Here is a 25,230-nt window from a genome sequence, read left to right as displayed (position 1 = left end):
TTTTTTTCCTTCCTTCCTTTCTTCAATATAAATCAGGTGTAAATGAGCAATGTAGCATATTGTCATTTAATTCAAAGATAACCTACATGCCATATACTCCAAAGATGGTAAATTGGTCTCACATATAAAAATATCTTTTTCGGCAGTATATTAAGTGGACGAAAGCAAATTACCTTGCCAAGACACTAAAATCCATTATTTTGTTTCATCTGTGTAGTTATAGATCACCTTAAATTACAGATCACCTAAATTTCAGTTTCAGTCACTCAACGAATATCAATTTCGTCTTTACTTGATTCCTGATAGCCTGGAAGAATGCAGATTCATTAAAACGTTATATACACATACTTGAACTTTAAGTCACTTCTTTTTCTCAAACATTTTAATTTTAGTTTTATCTTAATGGCATGGTATTTCTGTGATAGAAAAAAAAAATGTCAACAGGTTTTAACTGGGCAAGTTATAGAATTTATGTGGCCTTGACCTCCTTGCAAGTAAAAGGAGTTTGAGACCTAATTCCCTTCTTTCTGTAAGATTCTACGACTCATTATTTTGTTTCAAGTTAATGCTCTACCATTAATAAGTTGAAGGTAAATAGAGATTTATTGATGGATCAAGGCTGAAAGAATCATGAAGGAATCTTAATGTGTGCACTTATCACACATTAAGTTATTAGGTGTGACAAATCCGATGGCTTCTTACGTCCTTTTGTTTCTTAGCCAAATGACATCAAAAGTAATCCATCTTCAGGTGTATGTGAACTTCATGAGATTTGACCATAGAATGATAAGAGTGCCAGCCTGTCACACAGTCTCCGTTGGCAGACAATAAGTGATGGTTGAAGTTAATTTAGGCATATTTTGATTCACTTGCTGAGTTATAAACCATTTCTAAATGCAAGTCCAAAAAAAATGTTCACAACTAAGGAAGGGGTATGAACGTATACTTAAGTACATGGATATGTTTATGGCAGCTTTATTTTTAATAGCTAAAAACTATTAGAAACAACCAAATGTCTTATCAACTGGTGAATGATTGAATAAAATGTGGTACGTTCATACAGTGGAACACTCCTACCACATAAGACAGAACAAATTACCAATACATGCCACACCGGGGAGAAGTCTCAGAAGCATTATGCTAAATCAAGGACATCAGACTGAAGAGACGACATACTGCATGGTTCCATTTATAGGAAATTCTAGAAAAGGCAAAGCTGTAGGGACAGAAAGCAGATCAGTTGTTGCCAGGGCCTGTGGGTAAAAGGAAGGCACTGACCAGAATAAGGCACAAGGGTATTTTGGGGGGTGATGGAAATGTTTTACGTCATTTCAGTGGTGCTTACATGAGTGTGTACGTTTGTCAAAACTCAGCAAATTGTGCACTTGAAATTGTTGACTTTTATTTAGTGTAAATTATACCTCAAAAAATTTTTTTCTTTTTCAAGTTTTAAATTCCAGTTAGTTAGCATACAGTGTAATATTAATTTCAGGTGTAGAATTTAGGGACTCATCGCTTATGTACAACACCCAGTGCTCATCACAAGTGCCCTCCTTAATACCCATCACCCTTTTAACCCATCCCCCCTCCAACCTCCCGTCCAGCAACCCTGAGTTTGTTCCTATGGTTAAGAGTCTGTTTTATGGTTTGCCTCTCTCTCTCTCTCTCTCTCTCTCTCTCTCTCTCTCTTCCCCACTATGTTCATCTGTGTTGCTTCTTAAATTTCACATATGAATGAAATCATATGGTATTTACCTTTCTCTGACTTATTTCACTTCGCATAGTACACTCTAATGCCATCCTCGTTACAGATGACAAGATTTCATTCTTTTTATGGCTGAGTAATATTCCATTGTTTGTTTATATATATATATATATATATATATATATATATATATATATATACACACACACACACATATATACGCATATATACATATGCATATACATATATACATACACATGCATATATACATGTGTATGTGTATATATGTGTACACACACAAATCACATCTACTTTATCCATTCATCAGTCAATGGACATTTGGACTCCTTCCATAATTTAGCTGTTGTTGATAGTGCTGCTATAAACGTCAGGGTACATGTGCCCCTTCGAATATGTATCTTTGTATCCTTTGGGTAAATTTTTATACTTCAAATTTTATTTTTTTTTTAAATTTTTTGAAACTGTTTATTTTTGAAAGAGAGAAAGAGAGACAGAGCACAAACGGGGAGGGGCAGAGAGAGGGAGGCACAGAATCTGAAACAGTTTCCAGGCTCTGAGCTGCCAGCACAGAGCCTGCTGCAGGACCCAAAACCACGAACCATGAGATCATGACCTGAGCCAAAGTCCGACGGTTAACTGACTGAGCCACCCAGGCGCCCCTATATCTCAAATTTTAAAACAAACAAACCTAGGGAAGTATCTTGAATGACTTACAAAATGAACCTCAGTTGGGGAAATAATCATTTTTAAACTTTGAACTTTGAAAGCTTATTTGTGATTAACAGTAAAAGATACTAACAGTATTTATTTTTATGATGAATCTATACAAAATTTTGACCCCAAAATGTGTTTGCATAGAAAATGATAAATGTTCAGCTTGCTTTAATATCTCACTGCATTTTGCTTTCTCTTTACCTCTCTGCCCAACCTAGAAAAACTAATTGAGGGACTCAAATCTCCTGACACTTCTCTCCTGCTCCCTGACCTCTTGCCTATGACAGACCCTTTTGGTAGCACTTCTGATGCTGTAATTGGTAAAGTCATCATCTCTGTTTCTTCAGCCCTGCATGATCTATGTGTCTGTTTCGAGAATGATAACTACCTGGTTAACAGATCCCTATTGAATGGCCCTGCTGGGGAGTGGAAATGCCACAAAGCCTCCTTTAATCTCATTTGTTATCACCCCAAATGAAGTGTTTTCCCCTGCCTTTCCAGGGGCACCACACTGTTATTTTTGCTTTGCTTGATAGCCTGAGATTTCCAAAAGGAATTTCTTATGAATGAGGAGGAATGGAAAAATTCACATTTAATTACAAAAGCTTCATGAAAGAAGTTGCTTTCAAGCTGGGACCTTACCTTTAGCAGATTCTTTAGAAGGCCTCTGTATGTGCCCCGTATCAGAAACAGTGGTGAAGCCCCATGAGTAGAGTCTGGGACAGGGGCTTAGTCTGCTCAGTTTGGTATTTCCCTGTGCTTCTACAGCAAGGCAGGCATGAACTACAAGATGTGCAGGGCCCCTGTACTCCAGGGCACATAGTCCTTGAACCCAGGAAAGCCATGACCCTGTGGAGATGGGCCTTCAGCTGCGGGATGTGACACAGTGCAGAATACCTCCCGGCCACATCATGGGGTGGGATTTCAAATGGACTAGTTACCTTCGCCAGGCACAGAGGATGTCTGCCCCCAAGTTTATCCCTTAAGAAAAGCAAAATTACCAGAAGATACTATGGTGCCTTTCAACCTATGTCTTCTGACATGGAAGAAATCTGCTGGGTGACTCGTGTTCTACACTTATCTATAAAAACTGAAACTCACCAAGATTAGTTATAGTGGTTAACCTTGCACATGCCTGCTCAATCAGTGAAGCCCAGACACTCAAAGCAGCAGAAATAAAGTAACTTACTGTGCTGTCCATCTTGCCCGAGACTGGCATTTTAGACACCTGTAGAAGGAAGCCTTCACAGAATTGTCTGAAGAACGTTTTGACTCCTTTTCCCTTACCATCTGTTTTCCTTTCTTAATGCTCTGTCACAAAAGAAAAAGCCGATGTTGCTGTTGAGAGTCTCATACCGGGACTGGAGCCCCCAGTACCCCAGCGCCTTCCATCCCAGACGGAATCTGTGACCTCGAACCGCACAGGTCAGTCAGGTGTCCTGCAGCTGCAGGGACTGGTCATTGTTGTGGCCCTCGGAGCCAGCCTTTCCACCTGTAGCAGACGATCCTGGGCTTAGTTTGCAGCCTGGTTAGTTCCTCCTAGAATGGATGCTCTGTATGGTTACAGCCCCAGCTTCTCACTGTTTAGTGACGTGTTTCCTTGCTAAAGAGCAGAGTGCTTTTTGGAGCCATGTTCTTTATAGAGTGGTCCTTGGGCTTTCTCTGGTTACAGTGTTTATTTATTCAAGATTCTTTTCACTGGTGGCAGGTTCCCTCCACCTCCTTCCCCAAAGAATTCCGTTGAGCTACAAGGATGGCCTCCGCTAAGGTGTCTGTTCAGTCTTTCTATACAACCGTGTCAGTGACTTCATGGAGCTACTGCTCTGTGTGTTGACATTCTGTCCTCAGCACAGTGCTTTAATCCTAGATAGGTGGTTTGCTGTTAAATTGTAGGCAGAGTTGAAATCTTCCCCTGGATTCAGCATTGCTTTCACCCAAATTTCAAAATTCACTCTTAATAGAATTCCTCAACTGCCCATAAACACAGAGTTGATAACCTGCATTTTTATCGAGTCCATAGTCAACCTTGGTAAAGGAGTCTGATTTTCTAACTTGGAACAGAAACCATTGGAAGTCTAGGGACTGTGAAAATAAACTTACATTTAAGTGGAAAAAAAATGAACATAAAAGATAATGTGGTTCCTTTCTCTTGTGCGTACTTGACTGTTTTCTCTTAGAAAACTTTCCCAGAGAACAATTTGTATGTGAAAATACTTGAACTCTGAATTTTGCCTTCCTTCTGTTCCTTAACTAAAAGTGAAAGTCATGTGTCCAGAGGAGCAATTCAAATTTAAAGAATACTAGTAAGAAGCAAGATTGTTTTGTTTCAAATGGGGATCTAGTTGAGTTCTAGAAAGTATTGTTTAACTGTGTCATATTCTGCTAATAATAAGTCAGGGACAATCCCCTCCTAGTCAGCTTAGATACTTCATCCTATAGTACCTTTTCCCATAAATGTTTAGGGAAAGTTTAAATGAAACTCTTTAGTTGCAAAGTCCTTTTTCCCAAATAGCATTTGCTGAGAACTAAGTTGCTAAAGTTTTATTGGCATCCAAATCACATACTTGCTTACCCAGCAACCTCTGAGCAAAGAATAATTCCATATTTATATGTTAATGTTAAGAGAATCTAGAAATATATCTTACTATAGATGAAAATTCAGCGGGCTTAATATGTTACTTTTGGTTTTCTTTTCTCACCTTGGCTTATATGTATAACATGTAAATGCAGTAACTTAAAGGCTAAGATCTAATCTCATGGTATTGTGTGTGCCATTTAATGCCATCACTGACCTGGGATGCTGTTAATCTGGACTCAGATTCTCTCACCGGGGAAGATTCCCTGATTGATTGCTCCTTGCTTTCTAACCCTACTACTGACCTGCTGGAAGAGTTTGCCCCCATAGCGATATCCGCTCCAGCCCATAAAGGTAAATGCTTTCCTGTCCTCTGGGGCACGTGTATCCTTAAAGGAGATCTGAATGATTTCTGAGAATTTTTCTTACCAAAAGTCTTTGGCAGTGAAGTTTTTTAGCCCCCTCCTCTGTATGGAAAACTTGAGTTTGTACTCTTAGCCTCTGTGTTAGAATCCCTCTCAGGAAGAGTACCTAATAAGGCTCAGACAACAGGTTGGTGTAGGCATTGCTTTCTGGCAGTCTCCTGGAATGCACATAGTCCATGGTCTCCATTAAAGGCAGAGCTACGTACCTTTGCGGTCCGCGCATGTAGATGGTTGCGCTGACTATCCACTGACTCCCTTTTATTATTAATTAATACGATACTTGTTAGCCTGAGACCTTAAAATTGTTTCATCAAATCCGATTTAAAGTTTTTGAGTAGGGATTGCTATGTTTAAAGAAGCAGGCCAAGTCCTCAAAGTCAGTCTTCAAAGATTGAACTTATAAAAGTTTCGAATTTTGAGTCATGATTGGTTACTAGATTTCTCTTTCTGATCTACCATTTTCACTTCTTACTCTTGGGTTAATACTGGTGTGAAATGCTCCTGGACAGAAGTAGCTTGAATTGGGCTCTCTTCAGTGAGTTGTTCATAGAAGTGAGAGGCACAGAGCCTGGCTTACTCTATGCAGGCATTCACTAACCTTCTTTCTGTACTTGGGTAGTGAAATTGGTTTTCTGGAAGGAGCACATATATAGAAGAGGAACAATGTAAGTTTCTTCTGAAGGAAATTCAAGAAGTAAGCCTCCCTGAGATGACTGAAAAACAGTTAGTTTGGGGCTCTCAGGTGGCTTAGTCAGTTAAGTGTCCAACTCTTGATAACAGCTCAGGTGTTGATCGCAGAGCTGTGGTTCAAGCCCCCTTATTGGGCTTCACGCTGGGCATACAGCCTACTTAAAAAACAAAACAAAACAAAACAAAATTAGTTTATGGTTTGCAGTGGTAAGAGCTGAGGTTTTGTTTTTACCCTTGACAACATTAAAATGATTATGTTTTTATAGAGGATGTGTTTTTAACCAATTATGTCTGGCAGGAGTGTGTCAGCAGTAATGTGTAATTACAGAGAAGCATCATTTGCAGAATAGGTGCTCAGCTAGCGCTTGTGCTGGTAGGATAGTCTTTATCAGAATGGAGAAGGATATCTAACAGACTTCTGCTTGAAATCTCAGTGCATGTGATCTTGGGCCCCAACATTCCCTGAGGCATCAGAGTTGTTGGAAAGTCTTTCTTCCCAATCATAGGACAGCAAGTCTTTTCAGAAAGATTTTGTTTGCCTTGTATACAGCAGTTACTACTAATTACCTCCCCCCTGCCCCTAACTTTGAGTTTCTTGAATATTGTTTGTTAGTCAGGCCCCTGTTTGCTCAATAAGGAAGATAAATGACTAACTCCTGTGCCTTTGTGAATTACTGACGTTGAAGAGAGATTTCACAATAACTACAATTAAAGGTCTTAAAATGGTAGTAGAGATCATTCTATAACCCTTCTCCCTAATCATTTATGAAAGTCTTAACATGGCCAGCCTGAAACCATTTTTTTTCTGTTTCCCTATTTTTCAGTTTTGCTACCTTTGTTTCCACTCATGAAAATAAGCATTTTCATCTTCAAAAACAACAGTGATTGTATAGGTGGAACTTTATGCCTCTGACATGTTCTCTCATTTGCTAATCTCTGCCTCTGTTGTTTCTGCTTGTGTACTTGCATTCTGTATTAAGCTGCAGAAGATAGTAATCTCATCTCAGGTTTTGATGTCCCTGAGGGCTCGGACAAGGTGGCAGAAGATGAGTTTGACCCTATTCCTGTATTGATAACCAAAAACCCACAAGGTAAGAAAGAGAGGATGGGGAAAAGAGAAGAACTTGGCATCACAGCTGTTTACAAAATAGTAATGTGCCTAATCTGCAAGAGGGAAGAAAGCATCAACACTTAGTGAAGGGAACTGGGGTAATGACAGGCCTTGGGGCTGGATCAGTATAAGATAGAGACACAGATACAGATGGAGATGTAGTTATCTTAAAACATCACTGTGGTGTTTATTCAGAGAGAAGAAAAGTATTTAACTCTTTGACTAAAACCCGGTTTTACAAAGTATCAAGCCAAAAATAAAGTGACCTTTAGTCAGTAGAAACCTGAAGTCATATATACATATATTAAAAAAAAAAAAAAGCACTGAACATTTTTTAGCACGATTTGAATAACCTATGATAAATATTCTTCCCAAAGAGATTAAGCATGGTGCTTTGATATCATTTGTATCTTTTGGACATTTGTGGAGCATCTTTTTTCCTCTTTGATGGATTATAACCATTTGAATGTGCCATGAGACACTGAATTACCATGGGACCATCTCTATATTTCTTAAAGCATGTTTCTATCACAGTGGTCTTCATAACAGATTTTTCCCCAAAGCAACAGCTGTTGATTTTTACTTTATCAGGGAGATGAGTCGATATCATGAGGAAGTTAGTGTACAGCCAGCAGTTCTCAGGCAAAATGTATAGGCATTTGAAAACAGGATCCTCTCTGCAAGGTGTTCTGCCTGTGGTATGGTGTGCACACAGTGCCTGAAGTTCTGGTGGGAGGTGGTGCATATCTGACTCATATGTTTAAAAATCAACACGTAAGAGTTTGCAGATGTAAATTGTTGCTTCTCTAGGGTTTTGTTTTGTTTCTCCTTTGCTTGCTCTGCACATCTAAACCTTAACCCTCTGTGTTTTGTACTGAACTCCTATTTCTCCGCTTCCAGGTGGGCACTCTAGAAACAGCAGTGGGAGCTCTGAGTCCAGTCTTCCCAACCTAGCCAGGTCTTTACTGCTGGTGGATCAGCTCATAGACCTGTAGCCGTGACCCAGTAGCAGATGCAGTTCTGTAACCTTCATACCGTAATATACATTTTCATTACAGAGTTATAAGAAAAATGATTTTTTTAAAAATCTGCTAATAAGGGGCCCTCCAGCCCTTATCTCCTACCCCTTGCCTTCTCCTGTAGAAATGATAAGGAAAGAAAATCACTTTGGCCCTCCAGATATTCCTTGGCCAGTTCCTCCCTGTTAGTTTGCTGTGTTTTCTCATTACCCCTCTTCAATAGCATTATCTTAAATCAAGCGCTAGATGCCATGAGCTTCACCTCTGCTGGAATCAACTCCACCAAAAGCTTAACTGTAACTGAAACTAGTGAATTGACACCTTTGTCTCATTCTTGCTAGGAATGGCCTCCCACGCCAGTCCTCCCAACCCCTGTCTCCTTTGGCCAGATGCTGATGAATGTGTTTCTCTGTTTTTGCTTTTTACGCTGCTGCATTATCATGAGGACATGGCTTCTTCAGTTGGTCTTAACTCTAGGCAGTAGCCTGGAGATGAGTGTGTGATTTAAGAGAGGGTAAAACTGACTGACGGATGGGATATGTTTGAAAAGAGAAATTGAGCCCAGCTCTAGCCAACCAGCTTTGACCTTGTTTGATCATAGACTTAGCCAAGGGATTTTACACCCCATGCAACCTGCCCAGCATTCATCCAGCATTCTGGCTTCCATTGAACCGTGATTTCTCAGATCTGGAGACGTGACTGCAAGTACTTGAGATCCTTGGATAAAATGTGTACATTATATAAAACCCAAGTATTGCCATTCCTTTTCATGTTAACTGTCCCAAGCCGGGATCTCAGAATTAGACCAAAACAAGACAATGGTGGTAATATGATACCTTTTATTAGAAGACTTTTCACTGGGGGGGTGGATGGGGGAGGGGAAGGAATTGTAGCAGAAACAGATGTATTTTTCTTGTGATTTTTATTTTGAATCAAATATTGTAAATTGTGTATAAATGAAGACGCTGAATAGTTCTGTTTCCACTTGGCGTTTCAAGTCTGATATCAGGTGTCTGTACAGGGTTTTGACCTCTTTCCCTTGTATAACTACACAGCAATCCTACAGTGTAACATATGGAATCATTTTGAGTAGACTTGTGTGTTGCTTTAAGCTTTCAGCAGGTCCTCTGTCTTTGTAGAATAAGCATGTTGTTTATTTTCAGATAATCAGAAATAAGTGTGCCTACAAGCTGGGCACAATTTGACTCTGGCTACTTACCTTTCTTTCTCTCTGATGTTGGAACTGAAGGATGCAGCCAATGAAATATGTTCAGTTGGTTTTCCTTGGCTTCCTAGATTAAAAAACAAAACAAAGCGTAGTTCCTCACTAACCTTAGAATATTGTTCATAAAATAAATAAAGGACCCTGCACTGACATGACAACATGCCTCATGGTCACCCTCTGTATATGTACTTACTCATTGAAGTGTATCTTTTTTTCCTTACATAGAAAGCAATTTTATAAAATTGCCCTTTTGAAAAAGAGGTGGGCACAGAGCAACCCACTGTGGTTCTCTTCCTCGAGTGCCGTTTTCCATGATCAGAAGGGAAACTCTTAGTTGATCAGATTTGTACAAATAAAATTCCAAGCCCACTTGCCTGTTTCTCTATCTAGTACTTTTGTTTCTCCTTCCTCACGTTTGCACTTTAGTGGGGGGGGGGGGGGGGGAGGGAGTTGAGCAGCAACAACAGCCTGCAAAACACTGCACTTTGGAGGTCAAGCTTTGACCCCAGAAATGTGAGAGCAGCCTTTGAAAGGCAGCGGAGGAAAAGTCTGAATCTTTCAGTCTTCCTCCTGACTTTAAATACTTCCTGTGCCAGCTGAAACTAGATGAGCTAAGTAAAGCCCTCTATTAGGATAATGGATCATTTCCAAAATTGAGGGAGGCACCACCTTCCTGCTGAAGATAAAAAAAAAAAAAAAAAAGATATCCTTGAAGAGCTCTCCATGATTGGATAGTAGTGAAAATGGGACTCGGTTTGCACCTTTGTGGACAGGAATATTACTGAAGATCAAAACTGTATTCTTTTTCCTGGACATAGAAAGAATGTATAATCTAATGAAGGAAATGTTTATTTTTAAATAAGAACAATGTTTTATGCCTATGTTTTCCAATTTGATTTTTTTCATACATATACATGTTAGAAATATAATGAAATATCTAGTTTCTCAATTTAATTGAAACCATGAAGAGTACAGTTTAGAAATTAGGTATCTGTAAATTGTTCCTTTCATGTATTACCCGTAATCACATTGAGATATATTATCTAGTCATCTGGCTCAATAAAGCTTAATGGAGACTGTTAATGAAAATGAACAGACTAGCAGCCAGAGACTGGATGGAGGAAGTCTGAGGGAGATAATGACATGAAATCATCTTGGGTTTGTTCTTTAGGAATGGGGCCTCAAAGAGAAGAACTATTTTTCTGCTAAGGTATCCATGTGAGTGACTCAGCAAATGGGACCTCCCTTAGTTTATAGCTTCATCCCTAAGCTAAAAGGGTTTATTTGATATGAGTGAGGTATGCTGATAACTGGTAGACATACAAACTCCACAAGAGGGATCGGAGAGACCAGTCTCTAGTCCATCCACTTCATTTCACATGGAACCTGAGGCCGGGCCAGCTGAAGAGGCCTGGGCAGGACAGGCCAGGTCACTTGGGATCTCTCCCTGACCTTTTCCGGTCACTGGCCAAGCAGCCTTCAGCAGGCTCTTCACTTCTAAGAGCTATTGTTCCTTTTTTATACAATGATGAGTTTGGACTAGATGGTCTTTAAGCGTATGGAATTCTAGACTTCTACGTACATACTATTATGCTTTGGAAGGACTATGAAGGATTTGTATAATCCGGATGTTCTTCAGTTACCTTCTGTAGTTCTTACTGTTACTGTAGCAGTATTTACATTTTAGAGAATTATAATGGACTTTTTACTAACTTGGGTTGCTCTTGGTTAACTGAATAGAAGCCTGCATTACTGGACAGTTTGGGACATAGATTCTTTTTTTTAATATTACTCACACACCCCTACCTATTCCAACAAAACAGTGTCAGAAGATTTCAATTCTTTTAAAACATAAAATCAGTGATCTGACACTTAAAAATGGGCAGATACTATAAGCATATGTTTCTGATTTGCTTTAATCCAACTGTGTAAGAGTAGTAACTATACCAGAACACATAACAAATTGTTGGCGTTTTTTTTTTTTTTTTTTTTTTTCTTTAAAGCATTCAAATAACTAGATCACCAAATTCAGGCCCCAGTGTTTCTAAAAACACAGGACTCGGAGGAGATAAGGTTTAAATAGACACTTCTAACTCTGATCATAATTAATGACTTCTTTAGCAGACATACCAGAATTTTGACAGCTAATTGAGTGTTGTTCCATTCAAAGGCATCTGGTTTTACTTGGGAAGCTAATACTTACTCTAATGATGCTGCCATCATTTAAGTTATTTTGAAACTCCTCTCTTTAGAAATACCATCAAGGAAGGTAATAAGGTATAGGAAAATCAGTTGAATTATTATCTAATTAGTATTGCTTTCAGCATCTGGAAGCATCTCTTTCTTGATCTTTTTCCATGACTCCTGGTTTAGGGTAACATTTAACAAAATCACCCACCCACCTCAGATGAAATGTGGTTACTATTAAAGACAGTAAAAGGAATAATCCACAGAAAATTCCCAGAGAGCAGCTTATAATGGAAAGCGACAACTATCATTCTTAATTTCCTTGATCCTCTGAATAAGGGAACTTCCATAATTTCACCTGTCTTTAGTAGTTTAGAAAATGGAAAGATGTGGATTTTAAAATACCTCCGAAAGAGGTTGTCACTTTGTTCAGTGTCATTTGATACTGGACTTGGCTCTTTCTGAAGTAGAATTATAGAACTTGGATTGCTAATAATTACAGGGAAACAAACTCAAGAAAAATTTTCTCAAGATGAAATAATTAGTTTTGTTTATAATACTCTTTTCCTGCTCTGCTGACAGGTAATTGATCATTTTGATTTGAACTAACACAGTTTTCCCCAAGTCAGGAACAGTCTGCCTTCAGCAATTGTATGGGAAGGGGAGGACCTTCTGGGTTGACCTTAGCCCAGAAGCATGGAGGGATCTGAGTTCACCTGAATAAATGCACACTGTAGGTATCTTGGGCCAAAGTAAAGTCTCCCATGATGATGTTTGTCTAAATTTCCAGGAGTCTTTAACTTTCTGTGACTGTAAGATTACCAGGCTCGTGTAGCCACTAACTTAGTTTGGGGACAAAAATGATAGGATTGGCCAAAGTACTGAATTAAGTGAATTAGAGGCTGCCAGGCAGAACAGAGATACTAGCAGAGGGATATTTAAAATGAAATCTTTACTGAAACACTCCAGATAATATAAAACTGTCTTTTATTCCTCTCTAGAGACTATAATTTTAGCAACACAAAGTTAGTCTTTTCATTTTCCACCCTAGTCATGTTCCTGAAGTTGGATGTACTTGGGTTTCTTGAGTCAAAATGAATCCCAGATGGCCTCCATTTCAAATAATCTGTAACAAGATACTACTTTGTTTATCCCGGGTTTCCTTTCACCAAGGTGGAGGAAGGAGTTTCTTTGGGTAATGCTAACTTATGCAGAGTTGCCAAATGGTGGTAGTTGCTTGAATGGAAGACACTTCCTTGGTTCCCACTTTGATGGTAGTATCCTGACCTTACTCTTCTTCCTGTGAGTATTCTGCTCTACCCTATTGCACCTCCCCCCCCCTTATCACATGGTTGTATATTTACCACAGGTCTTTATCATGTCCTCCCTAAGAAGACAAAGCAAACAGGTACACGAAGCTACCTTGTACAGTAAAAATATGAAATTTAAACACTGCTACGCAAATATTGTATAAAAAAAAGTCTGTAAACAATTTATTATGTAAACATACAGGGGAATAAAGACTTATCTGTTCAACCAGGAGCCTGATGTTCACAGATGTAAATAACTTAAAATAGCTGCTGTTTTCCTAATCTGAAAGCCTACTTTTGCACGAAGGATTTAAACCCATTGTTGAGTGGCAGTAAGTAGCTGTGCACAAGGGAAGTGCGGACACCTGCTGAGGACATTTTAATGAGTCATGGCTACCATGGAGTCAGGGAGAATAAAACCCTCGTGAGCCTGCATTTGATATGACGAGATGCGGGTTTGAAAACGGAGCACAGATTTGCAGCTATCCTCCTCTAATTTAATCTTTAATATACCCAGGCCAGTTTAATTAAACATTTTATGTTGGCCACAGCAGTTTTATGCCCAGGGAGAAATCTCATTTAATTGCTCCACTGGCTTGAGAGGCACGGCATCACTGGCCCATGCTGGCTCCCGTCAAATCCCTATTCCCCAGTCATGGGTCTTAATGCCACTGCACAACATATGGTAGAACCCTTAATTTTATTATCGAAGCTAAAAGGTCGTGGAAATTATTAATTTGATGTACACCTCTTGATTCCCTGATTTGGCTCCAAGAGTGTGACTTTCAATTGGTGCTGCATTTCTGGCGTTCTTATGAAGGGATATTTTGCTATTTGCTAAATGTATGAGAAGGTTTCTCAGTACTCCCCAAGTCTTCATTTTTCCGTTTTTAGCAAGAATTATGTCTTTGATACTCCCTGTACCTGTTATTTCAGTTTGTAGTATGGAGGAAAGAAAAATTCTGGATTGTGCATGATATATTGCACTAAAGAGTATCCAGCCTAAAATTTAAGTCTTCAGATTTTGATTTTTTTGAAAGCACTCTGATGACCCTCTCACTACGTCCATCACATAAAATTCCGAGGGTAAACATACCCCCAATCACTCAACACTGATGGTTGCTTTGGAAGTTAATAGGCAGTTAGGAGAGTTGCTAAGTCATCAGATACTTTTGGGGACTTCTTTCCTACTCTGTCAAGCATATGAACTCTTAGGGAAATCTATACAATTTGGAGCCTCAAACTAGACTAAAATGGCATTATCCCTGATAGAAGTTTCAAAAAGTGTGCTTAACCTTAACTTTGCACGCAGCCCTACATGAGAGCAAGAAAAAGAAGCGTGTCTTGCCTTCTTGCTTAATTTAACGCACAAAACCACAATGAAAAGGGACGTAACACAGTTTGAGGGAATGAGAACAAAATGCCCTACTTTAGGCTTTATGATATGAAAGACCCTTGGGCAGACTGTAGGACCATGTCCTGGATTTAAGCCCTCCGCCCCTCAGGGACAACGGGCTAACTTCATTGAGCTCTGTGGTCATGGGGCATCTGCTATGCGTGGTTGGTTACCAGAGGAACGGGGCCAAGACATGAGGTTAAATTAGTGCAATTCCTTCATTGCTAGTAGCCAGACCTCTGCAAACATGTTTTCCTAATAGTGCAAGGCCATCCTCATCTACAAGGACTGTTCACCTTGAAAACATGTGCTTTCCCTACCTTACTAGAACACACTCATTCCAGAAAGAACCTGTAACTGCCAACAAGACTTAATGTCCATCTTCTGCTCACGGTTATTTAGAACCTCTCCTTCTCGTGACCATTTTGTTTCTTGCGCTGAGAGAGTGTGGATATCTGTGCATCCCCAAACTCACTGGCATTCTTTGGTCTCCAGAATGCCTGGCTTGGAGAGCTGCAAAGGGTAGTTGCTCTCTGCTGTAGTCACACCACACCTTCTCTAAAAAGAATGAAGAGGTTCAGAGACTTGGCCTTCTCAGGAAAATCCTTTAAATTAGTTTTCCAACCCTAGAAGGCAGAAGAATGCTGAAAAACAGAAATGGATCTGGCCTTGTTTTGAAGAACAGGAAGTAAGTTTTCCCTGCAAACTCAATGTTATAGGGGTTTTGTGACTGTGCTTGTGAATTTTTAAAAGTTCTTGAAGTTTTAGGTGTAGTTTTCCTATTGCCATCAAAATCCTAGAATATGCTAGTGTGCCAGGTTTCCAGCCGACCAAGAACCCACTTTTTAAGTAATCTAGAAAGGTTAAGCATGTTCTTCCATCCTGTCCAGCTCTGGATGTGGGCATCTCTACTTGGTACCTGATAGTTCTTGAAATGTAATCTAAGACCACAGGCATCCGAAGTGCCCCTGGTTCTATAGGTAGCTGCTTTTTGGCATTCTCTACACACAAACTGATCTGACGGAATTCAATTTAAATTTCCCCAAAACACCAACTCCTGTCAAACTGTTCAGTTTTCATTGTTGATGGCTATGATGCCATTATTAGCTTGACCATGCAAGAAAGAAGGTGTTCCGTTTACTTCCTGTCAGCCGACTAATGCTTTCAAGTCACCGTGTAGGTACACATACTAAAGCTGTCGCTCAAAGAAAAAACTTATCCTCTTCAAAATCATATTCTTCAAACACTACTCAGAAAGCCATTTGGCACCAGTACAGAATTTTACTTAAAAGATTCTAATCAGGAATTCACTGAATGCATTTGAACTCTTAGAAAATGAGGGGGGCACCCACCTTTTTTTTTCTTTCTGAAAACGATATTTAAGGTGAGAGCTGTTTAAAAAGAAGCACTGCTAAAAAGTTAATAGAATTCCGAGAAACGAGTATTTTTGTACCGTATCTTCTAAAATGTTCCGATCTCTCTCTACATCTCTTTGCATACAATGTAATGCCTCTAAGTGACTGGTTTCCCAATAAACTGATTTTGATGCCGCTTCTGCTGTGTTCTGTGTGCTTAATTCAAGCAGAAACCTTAGCAGGGGATAATTGTTAGCAGAAGTTTCTACTAGCTAATGATTTGCTTGGAAGGGGAGAGGGTAATATGGGGAGGGGATGATGGAATTACCTCTGTACAGAGGTTCCAAGTCGTCTACAGAATCCAAACCATTGTACCAAATGCCTGGTGGGTTGGGAAACCCATGATGAAATGATATCTTTACCCCCAACCACCCTTTCTCTGGATTCTTCTTGCTTAGTTACATATGCCTTTTTCCTGCCCTCTTGCTAACATGTGCCCAATGACATACTCCTAACCTGCTAATATTTCTTGGAAGGTAAGCTGTCTTGCATTCTGATAATTGTCTATTTGATTTTAAAAGCCAGAGCACCCTGAGGCACCTCTATCTAGATAGAAGTAGACTGGTAGATTAGAGTTTGCAAATATTTCTGTAATTATCCTTGTATTTTACTCCTTCTGCTTAAAGGACTTTATCATAGATTCATTTAAGCAGAGGAGATCTTTGGTAACTTAGAAGACTGAAAACAAAATTCCAGAGCAATTCCAGCTGAAGGTGATTTGTTTAATATGATTTTGACTATGTCTCCTCCCCTTAGAAAGTGCCTTCAGTGTTGGTATTTGGGGCACTCTTGTGCTCTTTGAGTAGTGCTTATGATGTAAATCTTGTATTTATCAAGCAGCCGTGTTCTGCTGCTTTTCCAGGGTGGTGGTGGGGGCGGGGAGGGGGGTGGTTTGGGAGGAATCTGTCCTCAGATACAGGCAGCATGGAGCAGATGACCACATGTCAGATACTGAATTGGCATTTGTCCCCAGACAGTACTTCTACATAATGCAGAACTGCCATGGTGTATATGGACATGAGTGACTGGGTTTGTTTTCATTCCATCGTGAGCCAGTGCCAGGTAGAGCAGGTGTCCGTGTCTGGCCCCGCGAGTAGGAGCAGCTCATAGTTATGCTGAATGTCTGTGTGCCTAACATCTTCATCTCCTTTCCTGTACATTGTGCCGATCATGTTCCAAAATGTGATACAGTGATTGCTTGTGTTCCAGTTTGTGTGCAGTTTCCTTGCCTGACTTTTATTTTTCTGTTTTTCCTTTTCCATTTTCAACCTTTATTATTTGGTCCCACAATGTTTCTGCCGCGGGTTGACCGTTAAATGTTCCAAGGAGAGTTGGACTGATCTGTGCATTAATTCTGCATTTTGTGCTTTTCTAGGTCTCCAGAGAGAGCCCAATCCCTGTCCTGTAATAACTGTAGAGCACTTTAAAGACTCAGCGGGTGTTAAAGGCCTTCCCTTGTATCCAGACCCCTCCAGAGTACCTGGCATGAAAACTCAGAACAATTTAGAATCTGACTACTTGGCCCGAGATGGCCCTTCAAGCAACAGTTCATTCCACAGCAGCGAAGAGGAAGGGACTGATCTCGAGGGGGACATGCTAGACTGCAGTGGGTCCCGACCTCTCCTCATGGAGTCTGAAGAAGAGGATGAGAGCTGCAGGCCTCCGCAAGGGAAACTGGGAGGAGCCATTCCATTCACTCAGCCAGAAGTCTCTACTGAGCAAGCAAAAGCAGGCCAAGGTGGAAGAAAGAACCAGTTCCAAGCCCTCACACAGCCGACCACTGATGGTCTCGGGGAGCCAGATGTTTTTGCCACAGCTCCCTTCAGGAGCTCAAGGGTTCCAACTGATGACATGGATATTTTCTCCAAAGCTCCATTTGTCTCCAAGAGCAGTGTGGCTCCTTCCCAGCCGGAGGAGGCGGACGTGTTCTTGAGAGCTCCTTTTACCAAGAAGAAGAGCATGGAGGAATTAGCAGTTGCCCAGAGCGCCTCCCAGGAGTTGCCCGTGCAGGCCAGTCTCCTCAACCAGACTGACGATGTTCCTTTGCTCCCAGGCCTAGAGAGGGCAGCGTATGCCCCCATCCGAGCTCAGTATTCCATGGCTGCTTTTGTCCAACAGTCTAACCACCCCTCCCATTCTGTACAAGCAGCAGACCATCTAGACAGCATCTCTCCCAGGGGATCCTCCCTGGAACCTGGGGGTCATCCTAACGACAGAAACAAAGGACCTCAGCCCCAGAAAGAAGCTGTCTCAGGCCCCATGGCTGGCAAACCATTCCGCCCCCAGTCTTTATCCAAATATTCTCGTCACTATAGCCCAGAAGATGAGCCAAATCCAGAAGCCCAGCCCATCGCTGCCTACAAAATTGTTTCACAGACCAACAAACAGTCGATAGCTGGCTCTGTTTCCATCACATCCCTTTCCTCCAGGACTATGGAGCTGCCACCTGCAGATCCTTTTGCTTTAGCACCCTTTCCTTCAAAATCAGGCAAGCAGAAACCTTAGGAGCGATAACCTGAGCCTTAGGCGTCTGTCTTTACCCCACCCTCAGTACCTACCACGTCACTCCCAGCTGAGCCTATCTCAAGAAATACACCAATTATTATCTTTCAGTTCCACGTATCAGCAGAACTTGTGTGCTCAACAAACTCCGTTGCAGTGATACTTAACTGAAACCCCTTTAAGTTATGCTCATTTCTTTTGTTTATATTGATTTCTGGACTTCCAGGCATTTCCATCTCCACCTCCACCCAGAACTCTGCTTTCTTTGTTTGCCCCAAAACTGCTTGAATCCAGAAATACTTCACCCCAAACCAAAAGGGGCCATGTTACTGCAAGGTTTATTCCTGCAGTTTCCGTTCTGAGTCATGTTCATTGGAGGACACAAGATTAGTCCCTTCAGGACTTGACTTAATGCTCTTGCAAAGGGCATATTTCTGGAAGGAAATGCAAGATAAAAATCCTGCAAATCAAAAGGAAGTGTGATCCTGCAGATACTAATCATTCCTGTAAAACCAGCAACTCTACAAGGATTCTCTGGATCTGTTTCTGAGTCTGTGCAAGCCAGGCTGGCCTCTCACACATGAGTGTGGGTGTGTAACGTGTGTCAGATCCTTTCCTACATAGAAATGCAAACAGATGAGATATCTGTGCTCATGTCTAACAGTGTTGAGCCTTCCCATGCCCACGCTTTTTAAATCACCAGGAGTGCACAGGTATGTGTGTGCCATGTGTGTGTGCACAGGGAGCATTTTTCCTTTAGGTAAATCCTGTCATACTATACCTACCTCCACAATCACTCATTTACTGGCATTTGTCTCCTGACCTAATTGATCTGAGCCCTGTTTTTATTTCTTTTCTTGTGGCAAAATTGAATTCATTGGAATGTGTAGGAAAATCCTGCTGCAACTGAGGCTTTAGAATAGATTTTTCTTTCTCCAAAATGTGCTATTTGCTATTAACAAATTCCCTGTACATGGTCTTGAAAAATTAATTATCTTTATAATTCTCCCCGCCCCCAGAACGATAGAAAAGAGCACCTTGTTACAGCTCTAACCATTGGGTATATGGTGTTAGTAATATTTTATTAACTACTTAAAAACCTGTGAGCACTCCATGCTGTCACTATGGAATTCATCATGAGACTAGGCTACAAACTAGATTTGCTTCCTTATTTGTTTTTTCCAATTCCTTGCTTTCTTTCTCCACTGCCTCTTAAGGAAATAGAAATCTGAGACATGTAAGTCAGTTTGAAAGAAAAGAGCTGAATCAGCTAGCCATGAAAACCTTTCAATTCTCTGTCCTCTTTAGATGTTGAAGTAGGCCAGGTAGGTGACTGACTTGTGGTTTTGAAATGTCTTCTATTTCTGGAAAGATCTGACTCATTCCTGGCTGTTTTCATACCCTTTATTATAGTGCCTTAAGGTGAAATTCGTGTCTCCATGGGAAGATTTCTGCTGAGGAAGTTCAATTTAATGGAAAGAGCTGCTGGGCCGTGTTTCAACCCAAAAGCTTCCTGTTACTTGTAATAATAGATGTTAGTGATGTCTCTGTTAGCTGGAGAAGTTGGGAGGGTTACTTACCAAACCAAATTAATGGTGTAAAAGAGTTGGAAATTCATCCAAGGTTCAAGCCAGAATGCTAGACTCATACTGCAGTTGATTAGGTATCACACTGTTTAAATTTGAAGCTCAGGGGTCTTGGTGGTAGGATATGAATGGCAACTTTTCAAGACTTTTTCTAGTGTAGTCTCCACTTATTTCAAATGTCCATGTTAAAAGATAAACTTTGATCATTGGCACTGGATCAGGGCTATCAGCAGTGGTTTTCCACCGAGTTTTCAGCCACACCAGTCTTTTTCACTTTGGGGAATGCGAAATGTTCCCTCTAAAAGTTTGCTTTTCTCCCAGTGACTATTTCTGATTTTTCTGTGTAACAATTGATGCAAAATCATTTTTTCAGTTGAATAAGTAGTTTGAGCTAATGCATATGGAACTTTGCGCCCCAAACTCTTCCCTTGGCCATTATCAATTAAAGGCCTCAAAAGCAGGAGCTAAGAGGATAGGAATATTCAGGGAGGTACTCACCCCCTGTCAGAAACTCTTAAAGGAGAAGGTCGCTCTCACTCACTCTTCCAGATATTCGGGATTACCTCCGTAATAGCCCTGCAAAATGTCTTTCCTTTGGTTATTTGATCACTTCTTCCTAATCAAGTAGCCATGTTAGCTCTCGAGGTAAAATCAATAAAATCATGGTGATTTTATCACATAGTTGAATCATTTGTCAAGCATGGGCTTGCAACGTTTTTTATTCTCACTGGAGACCTATTGTGGGTGGAGACTCTAAATACATTCTTTGAATAGGAAATGAATGTAAAAACATGCAAATTACTTTTGTGTTTTTATTGAGTGATGCATGAAAATTGTTTGACTAAATTACATTAATCATTAGCTAATAACTAGTAAATTCTGCACTGATCTTTGGATCATATAGGGTAAATGCATCATTTAAAGGTTAAACATTCTTGCTGGGGCACCTGGGTGGCTCAGTCGGTTAAGTGTCCGACTCTCGGTTTCTGCTCAGGTCATGACCTCAAGGTTCGTGGGATTGAGCCCTGCATCGGGCTCCATGCTAACAGTGCAGAGCCTGCTTGGAATTCTCTCTCCCCTCTATGCCCCTCCCCTGCTCATTCTCTCTTCTCTCTCTCTCTCTCTCTCTCTCTCTCAAAATAAATAAATAAACATTTAAAAAAATAAAGATAAAATATTCTTGCCAGAGGCCATTCTGAATCTGGAATTCTAGAAAATTTAGCATTAAGGGAATTAGGAGTGCTCAGGGTGCTTTGAGTTAGTACCAAATGCATGTTTCCAAAAACTATACTGCAACAGGTTAACATTAAAGAGAAAAAGAAGATATATAGTCAACAAAATACTGTACTTCCTACTTTTATGTGTTATTTGCTTTTACACATTTGTTAGGGAATGCGGGAACTTGTGATCTTTCATTTCAGTGGAGCGCGATGAGCCAGAATATATTTAGATGTAAAGCATTGAACCACAACATGCACTGATGAACTTTTAAAGAATCTATGTTAATTGACTAACAGTCACTATTAAATTAATGAAGTTTTACTATGTGTGGTGGAAAATATTTAACATAGCTGTTTCTTGAGCTACATATGACCCTTTAGGCTCCCAGTCCTTGTTAGATTGGGAAGTGGAATGAACAAAATTTGATGTGGAAGCAGATGCTGGGCAGAGCCTAAGGGAACCTGGATCTTAAACTCAATTTCATTTTGGGCTCACTCATTATTAATGAGTTGAAAACTTCCTATGTGTGGACTGGTGTGTACATGTTCACGTGGCCACTTTAGGTCTGAGTTTAATCTGGTGACCAGCGTTTCTTTCTAAACTTTCAAGAAAAATATCGGCATCTTATTTGCCCGTTGTTGATTTAGTAAGTTTTAGAGTACATGTACATCAGTGTTTTCAGCTATTTGGTGGATATTTCACTGACTCATAAAGTCGCAGATCTCAGTTTTATTTAAAATAAATATAATCGCCAGAGTGATCTGACAATAGAAATTGAACCATGCTGTATTTGATACCATAAGGAAACGTCATCAGAACATAGATCATATAATTTGTATGCATTTTATCAAATAGGAAATTTTATAGGAAACGGGAGAAGGGTGAGAGCCAACTCATTCTCCAGCATGAGAATGGAGTCATTGGGTGCCTTTCATAAAGGAAGATGTCATTCTCTGCTGTGTCTTTGGAACTGAAATTGGAAAACACATGCCAGTCAACTGTGGAATGGCTGCTGGTCACACAGGTGCAGTTTTAGCTGAGAAATTTAGAACCCGGGTTATTTTGATAAAAGAAACATAGGAGAGCCGCTGGAAAGACCGCAGCTTTTGAGGAGGTGGAAGCGCTTTGTAAATGCCTTCAGTCACTCCTGGGTTCCAGTCCTCCCATCCTGCCTGATGGAGTAAACATGAAGAGTTTAAATGGAATCATGTCATTTAAATTCTTCATTTTTCAGTCCCTTTGTGAACTACTACTTGTGGTTTTTGGGTTTTTTGTTTTTTTAAACCATCAGAATATTTGCAAACTTGTGAAGTTCACTTAAGGGTTTCAAGATGCTTGAAAATAAAAGTAGTATCTGGTTGGGAATTGTTTTTGTGTTCTTTTCCTACAAAAATAAATTTTCTAGGTTGCTGCAAACAACTAGCTGCCTCAGCTTAGATGTGAAAATCCACACTGGCGGTGTCTTGATTCCCCAGGTGCCACCTTCCTCTCCGACTTCCTGTTCTACTGCCTCCTTTGTACCTTGACCTTTATTAGGAAACAGGCCTCCCACATGTGGTATCCAAGATCCTATCACTAAGACACAGCCAGACACAGCTCTTTCCTGCTTCTTTATTCCTGCAAATCTTGGCTCACCTTCCTTGTACCTGTTCCCACCCCTTCATTTCCTCACTTAACATTACCCTATTATGACCATACCAATAAGTGGATGAAAGAGAGGTGGGACCGAGTGATCATGTTAATTTTTATGTGCCTTTGTTACTGTAAACAGTTTCTTAAGTTTCAGCCTAACCTATGATAATCTCACCACACTGGAATAATTCCAAATAAGAATGAAATGGCTCACCTTCCCCATTTCTTATGGACTAGAAGAACAGATGAAGGAAGGCTGGCAGAAGTCCAGCCTTACTCTGGAGACAACCCAAAGGCATCTCTCCACCATGATCTAACACAGGCCCAATGCGCTCCAGAATGCAGGGGCAAGTTTAGGTGTGAAGGGACTCTGGAATAGCTTGTAAAAAATGGCTAAATGCTAACCAGCACACGGGTGGCTTAGTCCAGGATTCCGGTAATTTATAATTCTGTAAGAAATGTAGTCTGAGCTATTTTCCAGCAGTCTCAGTATGGGTGGCACTGTTTTGAGTTTATAGTAACAGTGTTCTGTTCTTGAAATCAAGTCAATATTATCTGCATTACGTTGTAATAGAACTGCATATATGTGTTAAAGGGATCTGTCTGATTCCTTTTGGCAAGGAATTGCAGAAGTGCTTTTTAACCATGTCAGTTAAAGTGAGACTTTGGGAGTGAGAGAAAACAATGTAGCCTTTTCACTCTGAAATGGCAAATCCAGTTGTATTCTCTGAGTCTACCAAAGACTCCTATTTGAGGATTGTGAATGGAGAAAGGTGTGTGTGTCTGTGTCGATGTCTGTGTGTGTGTGTGTGTGTGTGTGTGGTGTCCTCATGCTTTTTGCCATGGTGTGAAGACCTCCTTATGAAGGCATCCAAAGAATACCAAGTGGTGACAGTAGGTAGCTGGCTTGAGTGAATTTAGTCCCATTGGCCAACAACTCTTGAGTTAGAACTGGAGTTGTTGTAGATAAAGGTGGGAAAATCAGCCATTGCCTCAGCCTGTTTCCACAGTAAGCATGCTCGTCTCATCCACAAAGATGAAACTCAGTAGGGTTTGACCTGAACCCTTGGCTCATGTGTGGTGTTGGACTGGCAACAGTGACCAGACAGCACAAGGCCTGCAAGATGTTCCTTTGAAAGAGAAAGTGTTTGATGCCATTTATTAGGGGACAGAAACCAAATAAAGGCCAAGGACCATGCTCATTCCATGGAGAAGAGGCAAACCCCTTGCTGACAAAACATTCTGAGTTGACTGAATGAGGAAGTCAACCCAGCTATAAGGAATACTGAAGTTCTCAGACCTCAGAAGACAATATGTGCATGCAATCTCAAGGGCTGTGAACATGGGAAAGGAAGGGAAAAAGACATTTATAAAGTCAATCTTAACAGTTTTTGCAATACCTCTTATTTGCAGACTATTGGATTTATGTTATTGCACTCTTCGTGTGATCTATCTTATGTATCTGATAGTTTTTATGAATAATTTTTTGAGTTGTAAACTCTTATACACTTTATTAAAATGGACCTAATAAAAATAAATGATTTATATTTTGTATTATTTCTTAAGCCAGATCTTCCTAGGATTGAAGGGCTCCATAAGCACCTTTTATAGTAGCAAGCCTCGTTTTATGTTTTTAAGTTTCAAAGGACAACTTTTGGTTGGTTGGTTGCTAGGTTTCCAATGCCAACATTGTTATTTCCTGACAACTTCTTTCCATTCTAGATGTTCCATGGAGACGTAAATGAAATAATACAAGACAATGGGGCCATATGGATTGAGCTAGAAAAAACACAGAGCTCCCTGCTATTGTAAACTTTATTGTGAGCTCCTAAAATATGTTATTTGAATATGACCGGCATCAATATTCAGTCTTTAAAAACACACACAAAAATCCCTTAAGAGAGACCAGCGTTAACATAACAAAGAAAGAAGTCTCGGAAACAACAAACAAAAAAGCCAGAGTCTTAACTATGGAAAAGTAACTGGTGATTACCAGAGGGAGGTTGGTGGGGGGCTGAGTGAAATAGGTGAAGAGGATTAAGAGTACACTTACCATGATGAACACTGAGTAATGTAGAGAATTGTAAAATTGCTATACTGTACACCTGCAACGAATAGAACACTGTACATTAATTATACTGGAATTAAAATAACATTAAAAAGTACACACACACACACAAAGAGAAGTCTTGGGGGGAAATGAGTTATTCCTAACAATTTCTAAATCTATACTGTGGGAGAGAAACTGCCTGCCTGTTTCCTCTCCAAATTTGAGAAAATAATAGTAACATTTGAGCTTTAACGAGTTTGACATCCATCATTCAGGGAGAATTGGCAAAGGGCTGAGTTCAATTCTGAGTTCAAACTGATAATGGTTCCAAGAAGATCCAGGGATCCAGAGAGTTATGGTATAATATATATAAGTAAAACCAAAGGTGCCTACTTTTTCTGAAGATTCATTTAACATCTGATTCACCTGTCTTTAAATATATGCCC

At 40.2% G+C, this 25,230-nt stretch overlaps 1 protein-coding gene across 10 annotated transcripts in view; it reads left to right on the top strand.

The window, feature by feature from the left end:
* AAK1 (AP2 associated kinase 1) overlaps positions 1-24,272 on the top strand; it is a 171,134-nt gene extending 146,862 nt beyond the window's left edge. For 3 of the 10 annotated variants that reach the window (XM_019440758.2, XM_053890758.1, XM_019440748.2), the window contains 5 exons: positions 2,659-2,760; positions 3,764-3,865; positions 5,259-5,369; positions 7,111-7,221; positions 17,169-24,272. In XM_019440758.2, coding sequence (XP_019296303.2) covers positions 2,659-2,760; positions 3,764-3,865; positions 5,259-5,369; positions 7,111-7,221; positions 17,169-18,298 — 1,556 coding nt within the window. In that variant the 3' untranslated portion in view covers positions 18,299-24,272. Of the gene's footprint in view, positions 1-2,658; positions 2,761-3,763; positions 3,866-5,258; positions 5,370-7,110; positions 7,222-8,141; positions 15,932-17,168 lie in introns of those variants that run through there. The other 7 variants (XM_019440839.2, XM_019440829.2, XM_053890763.1 and 4 more) reach the window with 5 other exon arrangements.
* The last annotated feature ends 958 nt before the right edge of the window (positions 24,273-25,230 follow it).

Source organism: Panthera pardus, unplaced genomic scaffold, assembly GCF_024362965.1.
Source record: "Panthera pardus isolate Hobbes unplaced genomic scaffold, ASM2436296v1 HiC_scaffold_25, whole genome shotgun sequence".
Classification (NCBI taxonomy): domain Eukaryota; kingdom Metazoa; phylum Chordata; class Mammalia; order Carnivora; family Felidae; genus Panthera; species Panthera pardus.
Note: the sequence above shows the minus strand (reverse complement) of the source record. Positions and strands in the feature narration are given on the sequence as shown.